At 37.3% G+C, this 8,959-nt stretch overlaps 1 protein-coding gene across 1 annotated transcript; it reads left to right on the forward strand.

Annotated features, from left to right (window-relative positions):
- Positions 1-7,947: 7,947 nt before the first annotated feature.
- Positions 7,948-8,664, forward strand: LOC116104583 (platelet glycoprotein Ib alpha chain-like). Its single transcript, XM_031391098.1, has one exon. It carries the CDS (start codon positions 7,948-7,950, stop codon positions 8,662-8,664), a length of 717 nt encoding a protein of 238 aa, XP_031246958.1.
- The last annotated feature ends 295 nt before the right edge of the window (positions 8,665-8,959 follow it).

Raw genomic sequence — 8,959 nt, forward strand, 5'->3', positions numbered from 1 at the left:
TCTTTTTGTTTCTATTTGGTTGATTTCAGCACTGAGTTTGATTATTTCCTGTTGTCTACTCCTCTTGGGTGGATTTGTTTCTTTTTGTTCTAGATTTTTGAGATGTGCTGTCAAGCTGCTAGTGTAAGCTCTCTCCAGTTTATTTTTGGAGGCACTTAGAGCTATGAGTTTTCCTCTTAGCACTGTTTTCATTGTGTCCCATAAGTTTTGGTATGATGGGTCTTCATTTTCATTAAATTCTAAACAGTCTTTAATTTTTTCTTTATTTCTTCCTTGACCAAGTTATCATTGAGTAGTGCGTGGTTCAGTTTCCATGTGTATGTGTTTTCCATTGTTTTTGTTGGAATTTAAGACCAGACTTAGTCTGTGGTGATCTGATAGGGTGCATGGGATTATTTCAATCTTTTTGTGTCTGTTGAGGCCTGTTTTGTGGCCAACTCTATGGTCAATTTTGGAGAAGGCACCATGAGATGCTAAGAAGAAAGTATATTCTTTTGCTTTAGGATGAAATGTTCTATAAATATCTATTAGATCCATTTGGTACATAAATTCTGTTAGTTTCATTGTGTCTGTTTCCATGATCTGTCCATTGCTGAGAGTGGGGTGTGAAAGTCTCCCATTATTATTGTATAGGGTACAATGTGTGCTTTGAACTTTAGTATAAAGTTTCTTTTATAAATGTGGGTGCCCTTGCATTTCAAGCATAGGTGTTCAGAATTGACCAGTATGAAGTGTCATTCCTTATCCTTTTTGGTAACTTTTGGTTGAAAGTCGATTTTATTTGATATTAGAATGGCTACTCCACCTTGTTTCTTGGGACCATTTGCTTGGAAAATTGTATTTCAACCTTTTACTCTGAGGTAGTGTCTGTCTTTGTAACTGAGGTGGGTTTCCTGAATGCAAGAAAATGTAGGGCCCTATTTTCATATCCAGCCTGCTAGTCTATGTCTTTTTATTGGGGAATTCAGTCCATTGATGTTAAGAGATATTAAGGAAAAGTGATTGTTACTCCCTGTCATTTTGTTGTTGGAGGTGGAATTATGTTTGTGTGCCTAACTACTTTTGAGTTTGTTGAAAGATTACTTTCTTGCTTTTAGGTTTGGTCTTTTCATTTTGTCCTAGATTTCCTGGAAATTTTGGGTTAGGAGCTTCTTATATTTTGCATTTTCTTTGACTGTTGTGTCAATGTTTTCTAAGATATCTTCTCGCCCTGAGAGTCTCTCTTCTATGTCTTGTATTCTGTTGGTGATGCTTGAAAGAGATCACTCCTGATCTCTTTCCTAAGAGATCACTCCTGATCTCTTTCCTAGGTTTTCTAACTCCGGGGATGTCTCCTTTTGTGATTTCTTTATTGTTTCTATTTCCATTTTTAGATCTTGGATAGTTTTTTTCATTTTCTTCACCTGTTTGATTGTGTTTTCTGTAGTTCTTTAAGGTATTTTTGTGTTTCCTGTTTAAGGGCTTCTACCTGTTTACCTGTGTTCTCCTTTATTTCTTTAAGGGAGTTATTTATGTCCTTCTTAAAGTCCTCTATCATTGTCATGAGAAGTGACTTTAGATCCGAGTCTTGCTTTTCCAGTGTGATGGTATATCCAAGATTTGCTGGTGAGAGAATTGGGTTCTTGTGATGCTAAGTAACCTTGGTTTTTGTTGCTCATGTTCTTTTGCTTGTCTCCCACAATCTGGTTATCTCTAGTGCAACCTGCCCTCACTATATCTGACTGGAGCATGTCCTTCTCATAATCCTGGTTGAGATACTGAGTATGTCAGAGTTCCTGGGAGTCAAGCTGCCTCTGAGACCCTGAAATCCTGGTGTGACCAAGCTTCTCAGCTCCTGGGCTCCTGGGTTCCTGGGCTCCTGGGCTCCTGTGATCCTATGTTTCTGGGTGTGCTAGAGGTCCTGGAAGTAGAGCCTCCTCTGGGGACTGTGGGACTGGCTGCAGATTTTGCACCCAAGGTAAACCAGGGCAGATTGGAAGGAACCCAAGCCACTGGTTGGGTGGGGACCCTGCATCCCTGGATCCTGCTGGTCCCAGTTACTCCCTATGGTGTTGGAGCAGATGTTGTCTTCTACTCACCCCTGATCCAAAGATTCTGAGCATGGTAGAACACCTGGGAGTGGAGCCTCCTCTGGGAGCTATGGTTTAAAGGTGATTAAAACCAGAATTTTCAAATATACTTCAGAAAAGTTTAAAATTTGCCCCACTGATTTGTCGCTAAAATATTTTCATTATTTTTCTCCATGTCAAAGACTTTCAGCTATAAGAGTGTACTAAAGGACCAAATATAGTTATGTATCAAAACAGAAAATGAAAAATACAAATGTCATTTTAAAAGACTGCTCAAATGACTTTGTTGTTCTTCTAAGGCTCAGGAATTTTTTCATTGTGAAAGTACAGGATATAGTCACTTCAGAGAAATTTAAAATTTGCTTTAGAAAATCCACAATTAAACCAATTCAATTAGAACAATTTCAATTAAAACAATCTGGTAATTGAATGAATATCTCCTAAGGATAAATATTCAGTGGTATGCTTATTCTTGTATTTTGTATCTACATATCTCAATGCACAGCATTTTACATATTTGATTATCTAATGCATGAGTTTCTCAGGAACTCATACAAAGATCGATTACCCAAGAGCACTTGTAATGATCTGACCTAGAAACTATTTGTTGTAACTTCTCAGATTTAGTGGGAGCCTATTCTTACACTTTTAAAATATTCTAAGCATCAGGAACTAGCTTTTGTTTTTATGCCTAATTAATCATTTAAATAATGTTAGATAATAGAAAATTCTATAGTAAAAAATTAAGTAATTTACAATTACTTAATTGCAAAATTCCATTTACAATTATTTCCTTAAAATTACTTTAACCAATGTATTCATTCTTCACTCATTAGTTTTGAGCTTCTACTACATTAATCATTACTCTACATATTTTAATTATAATAATAAATTCGATAAAAATCTCAGTCCCCAAGGGCTGAGACCACACTGAATCATTCTTAAGAATTTCTGAGTTAGAGGCCAGCCTGGTCTACAGAGTGAGTCCCTGGACAGCCAGGCCTATACAGAGAAACCTTGTCTTAAAAAAGCAAAACAAACAAAAAAACCCAAAAACAAAAACAAAAACAAAACAAAACAAAACAGAAAAAGAATTTAAAACCATCAAATATTGAAGTTACAGAGAAAGGTATAGTTGTATTTGAATGTAGACAAAATATATAATAGTAATAGAAGTGATATTCAAAGCTCCCATTTTAAGGACTATCTGTATAATAAAAAGTAAGCTGGTGTGTTACGCAGCAATCAAGTGTGACACCTATAGTATTGTGACTATTCTCTCAAAAATAATTTTTAAAAACTCAAATATTCAATGTTTATAGTATTCTAATAAGCTTATCCTTTTAATGGTATACTAAATAAAGAATGGGTTTATTTACTATCTGGGCTATTAAATGATATTAGAGAGTAAAAGAATGTAGCCAGAGATAAGAGAGAAACTTAATGGTCTCACACAGCAAGATGTCAAAGGGGAGGACTAAGGATGAGAAATAAAGAAGACAGATAGCTGGGAATGGGAAGTTGCTGATGATCATGCCAAGCAAGTGTATTAAGAAGTACAGCATCTTGGGCTGGAGAGATGGCTCAGTGTTTAAGAGCACTGAATACTCTTCCAGAGGTCCTGAGTTAATTTCCAGCAACCACATGGTGGCTCACAAGCTTCTGTAATGGGATCCAATGTCCTCTTCTGATGCATCTGAAAACAGTGGCAGTGTACTCACACACGTAAAATAAATCAGAAGAAGAGGAAGAGGAGGATAAGGAGAGGAAGAAGAGGGGGAAGAAAAAGAAGTGAAAGTAGTAGTAGTAGTAGTAGTAGTAGTAGTAGTAGTAGTAGTAGTAGTAGTTGTAGTAGTAGTAGTAGAGCATCTTATACAGTACTTGAAGAGGGATAATTGGCAGTCAGCAGAAAGCTGAATCAAACAATGTGGCAAAGAGAACACAGGATAGAGGCCTCAAACACAGCTGCCTTGGGTCTGATAACCAAAGCCCTCAAGGGTAGAAAACCAGGCTCTCAAGAATAAAAACTGCAACCTTCAAGCATAGTGCTAGCCCCAGACTGGACCTTGTCATGTCTGCTCCTAGACAAGGACACAGAAGTCACAGAAGTCCTAGTAGTCACTTTGTTCTTTCATCAAGACCTCCAAGAAAATCTTGGTGAAGTCTGGCTCCCAAAACTGGAGCAGTAGGTAGGAGCTTATATCTGATCTACAATCACAAAATAAAGATAAAGAAACCTAACTGGGCATAGCAAGCATTTCTGAAAAGTCAAAGCCAGTCTCAACAAGAACACACCCCAGCAAGGCCATACCTCCTGATCCTTTCCAAATCATTTTACCCACTGTAGGCCAAGCATTCGAATAGATGAGCCCATGGAGGCCATTCTCATTCAAATCATCAGACACAGCTTACTTTCTAGACCTCTGTCCTCTCTATATTGGATCCCACACAAATACACATAAATTTAAACCTAGAGTCTGCATACAAGAGAGTACATGTCGTATTTGTCTTTCTGGGTCTGGGTTATCTCACTTAATATAATTTATTTTCCATTCTACTAATTTCCTGCAAGTCCATAATTTTATGTAGATACAATGTAATTTTATTCACGTAACACATTTTCATTATTCATTTAACAGTTTGCAGACATCTAGTCTGATTCCATTTCCTTGTTATTGTTAATATAGTGGCAGTATGAGTGCAATTAATACAGCAGCAATAAATATCAGTACCCATATGTCTCTGTGGTAATGCTGAGATTCTGTAGAAAATATTTACTCTAGGCTTCCAACCTGCCTTTGATCTTTCAGTTCCCAGATAGAAGACACACAACTTCTTTCCTTTACATTACGCCTTTATCAGCACTAAAGCTGGGCAGATATCTACCCTCTATGCTATTAAAATCTATTCCCTATCAATAACTCCAAGTTATTGCATACTATGTTTCATCTGGGCTACCCTTAACTCTGACTGGCCAGCCCTCATGGCTGTGCTTTCTTTACTCCTATCCCATGGATAGTCTTTTTTCTCTTCTCTCTCTCTCTTTCTCTGTCTCTGTCTCTCTCTGTCTCTGTCTCTCTGTCTCTCTCTCTGTCTCTCTCTCTGTCTCTCTGTCTCTGTCTCTCTCTGTCTCTCTGTCTCTCTCTCTGTCTCTGTCTCTCTGTCTCTGTCTCTGTCTCTCTGTCTCTCTCTCTGTCTCTCTGTCTCTCTGTCTCTCTCTCTGTCTCTCTGTCTCTCTGTCTCTCTCTCTCTCTCTCTCTCTCTCTCTCTCTCTCTCTCTCTCTCTCTCTGCCTGTCTTTCTCTCTCTCCATGGTCTCTTCTGATCCCGCACACATACCTGAACCCCAAGCTCCACCTATCTCAATTCTGCCTAACTAGCTATCCTAGCTATCCTATCCTGTAGGCATCCGTATGTACTAATGGTAAATAACTTGGGGGCAAGGTTGAGTCTATAGTTCAGACACGTTCTTTGCTGGGGCAACCAGGCCTTGAGGGCCCGCACTTAGCATTACAATACATAGCAACAAACCAAACCTCAAGATTCCTTTGATTATATGCCCAGGAGTAGTTTATCTGGGCCCCATAATTTTTTTGATTTAATTTAAATATTTTCTTTTTAACTTATTCACTTTACATCCTGTTCACTACCCCCTCCTGGTCACCCCCTCCCTCAATCCTTCCCCCTTCTCCTCTGAGAAGGTAGAGGCACCCCTGGGTATCCCCCAACCAAGCATTTCAAGTCTCTGAGAGACTAAGCTTTTTTTTTCTCCCACTGAAGCCAGACAAAGCAGCCGAGCTAGAACATATCCCATAAACAAGCAACAGATTTTAGGACAGCCCACATGAAGATCAAACTGCACATCTGCTGCTTATATCCAGAGAGGCCTAGGGTTCTCTGGTTGGTGGTTCAGTCTCTGAGAGCCACAAGGGTTCAGGCTAGCCAACTCTGCTGGTCTTCCTGTGAAGTTCCTATGGCCATAACCCTTCCTCCTACTCTTCCATAAGAGCCCTAAGATCCACCCACTATTTGGCTATGGGTCTCTGCATCTGTCTGAGTCAGCTGCTGGGTGGAACTTCTGAGGATAGTCATGCTAGACTCCTCTCCCCAAGCATAACTGAGCATCATTAATAGTGTTAGAGATCTGTACTTGTCCATGGGATAGGTCTCAAGTTGGGCCAGTTATTGGATGGCCACTTCCTCAGTCTATCTGCCTTGCTTGTATTGTAGTCTGTAAGATAGTATCCCTTACATGATTTTAGAGTAATGTGAGGAAAGGTTCATGTCTTCTTTCTCTTTTTACTGGATCCTAGAAATATACCTTATACATATTTTGTAATAAATGGTATAAATGTAATAAAAAATGCATTCAATCAAAAATTCAAAACCCTAACTTCATCTGAATTTTTGCAATGGTTTGATAAATAGTATTTCCAGATGGGCCCACTGGGACGTTTGTTTTCATTTGAAATGATTTCCGAACGTGCCTTTTTTAATTTAAAGCAATTTGCTGGTATTTTCTGTTGAGTCTTCTTCCATCTGTATTTATCAAAGGTAGTGGCCAAGTTCTTTTGAGGTGTTCTTTATTGATTTCTGTCTCAGCATATACTTCCTTTGTAGAATGACTTTGAACAAATTTATTCCTTTTCAATATTTTTGGAATAATTTAAGAAGAATTGGCATTATTTATTCCTTAAAATTTTGAGAGAAACATTAAGCCATCAGGCCCTACATTTATTTTTATTGGAAGATTTTTGTTAGTACAAGTTCCTAACGACCCTTCATCTCTGTGGTATAAGTTGTAATGTTTTCTCCCTCTCTGATTTTGTTCACTTCTCAGTTCACTTCCCACTTCTAGCTTTCTTCTCAATGAGTGCAGTTAACAGTGTGTCAACCTTGTTCAAATACACAGAAACAACTTTCTGCTTCATTGACCATGCTGCCCTCATGTTTATGTATTGCTTCCTACGAATGGTTTTGGTCCTTTCTTGGTGTATCTTGGTATGATACACATCATTTTGAAATCTGATTATCTTGTAGTTTCTATTTTTACTTTTTTTCAAAGAACATAATTTCTCTTTTGATTTCTTCAATAAATTATCACATGGTAAATAGCATACTAAATCTTAGTGAATCTGTAAAAGTTTTGAAGTTTCTTTTATTGTTTAGCCCTATGCATGCAAGTAATATTATACAGACTGCAGGTTGCATTTATGTATTTATACACAGATGTACTCTGTGTGTATATGGGGTGTGTGTGTGTAACAACAATTAATGGGGAAAAGGCTCATGAATTTTAAGGAGAGAAAGGAAGTACATTTCAGAGGGTGTTTGGAGGGAAGAAAAGAAAGAGCAAAATGTCATAACTGCCATCTCAAAAAAATAAATTTTAAGGTAACTATATACAATTACTATCTGTTGGTTTTAAATAAAATAAAATAATCACAAAACATAGTTATACATAATAAAATAATAAGTTTTAATATTCTATAGCACAAAGGTGACTATATTTTATAAAAACCAAATATACATTTTATGAATAACTAAAAAAGAGGTGCTCAAAGTCTCCAAAAACAAAATAATTAAAAGAACTATCTATAGCAATTACCCTCATTTGATCAATGTGTGTATTGAGGTATTGCCTATATTTCACAAAGTATACTATATAAATGAATATATATAAATATATATATATAGAGAGAGAGAGTTCATCAAAATATTCTTAAATGTTTAGTATGAAAATAGTAACTATCCTTATTTGACCATTCTGTGTTATATATATATATGTATAGGATTATATTTTATCCCTCTAACTTATACAGTAAAAATAATAATTAATTCAAATATAGTCATATGTGCTAAAGTTTGAAACTCAAATGATGGAATTTAAAAGTTTCTTTTTCCTTTTATTGCTACAGCCTGGTGAAAGTCATCGCATCCCGCCAAAACCATATTCATCGAAAAATCTACAGCGTCCCTATTACTACTACCATCAAGATCCACGAGTATACCCAATATATGGTCGAGTTCCACATTCTTCCTATATTTTACATAGACATCCAGTTCAAACTCCTCAAATTTCTCCAAGTCAACAACATACACGATATAACATATGCCCTCCAGGAACTTCTATAAGGATGAATCCTCGCCGTCGACCTATGTTTATATGCTATCCTAATAAACAGTTAATCCCTGACAAAACAAAACCAAATCAAACCACACCAGCACCGACCACAAATGCAACCACACCAGCACCAACCACAAATGCAACCACACCAGCACCAACCACAAATGCAACCACACCAGCACCAACCACAAATGCAACCACACCAGCACCAACCACAAATGCAACCACACCAGCACCGACCACAAATGCAACCACACCAGCACCGACCACAAATGCAACCACACCAGCACCGACCACAAATGCAACCACACCAGCACCGACCACAAATGCAACCACACCAGTACCGACCACAAATGCAACTAACTCTGCTAATAGTACTTCCACTACTACACCTAGTACAACCATCCAAACTACAACTCCAACTTTTTGGCAACAGCTTTTGCAACTCTTCCAGAGTTTTATTGGTTAAAGATATGATGGGATACTCTCCAAACTTTTCTGATCACTTAGGATAAATAAGCCTCAATGATGATTTTGAAGAAATCAACCTGATCTAACTAGAAAATCAAACAAATAAAAACAATTTGAGCAAGGAAATGAATCTTGTTGTTCTGATGACTACCATGCTACCCTGTGTTTTATCATCTACCACCTGCTAAACAGGTTCCCTAGAGAAAAATAGGGACCTTTCGATCAAAATTATCTGTATATATAGAGATGTGTACACATATCTATTTTAAGTTGAATGAATTTAACTAAAAAAA

This window comes from Mastomys coucha, unplaced genomic scaffold (assembly GCF_008632895.1).
Source record: "Mastomys coucha isolate ucsf_1 unplaced genomic scaffold, UCSF_Mcou_1 pScaffold22, whole genome shotgun sequence".
NCBI lineage: Eukaryota > Metazoa > Chordata > Mammalia > Rodentia > Muridae > Mastomys > Mastomys coucha.

Bases quoted from the DNA above. Each gene is read 5' to 3' on its own strand.
- LOC116104583 (XM_031391098.1), top strand. From the start codon at position 7,948: ATGGAATTTAAAAGTTTCTTTTTCCTTTTATTGCTACAGCCTGGTGAA.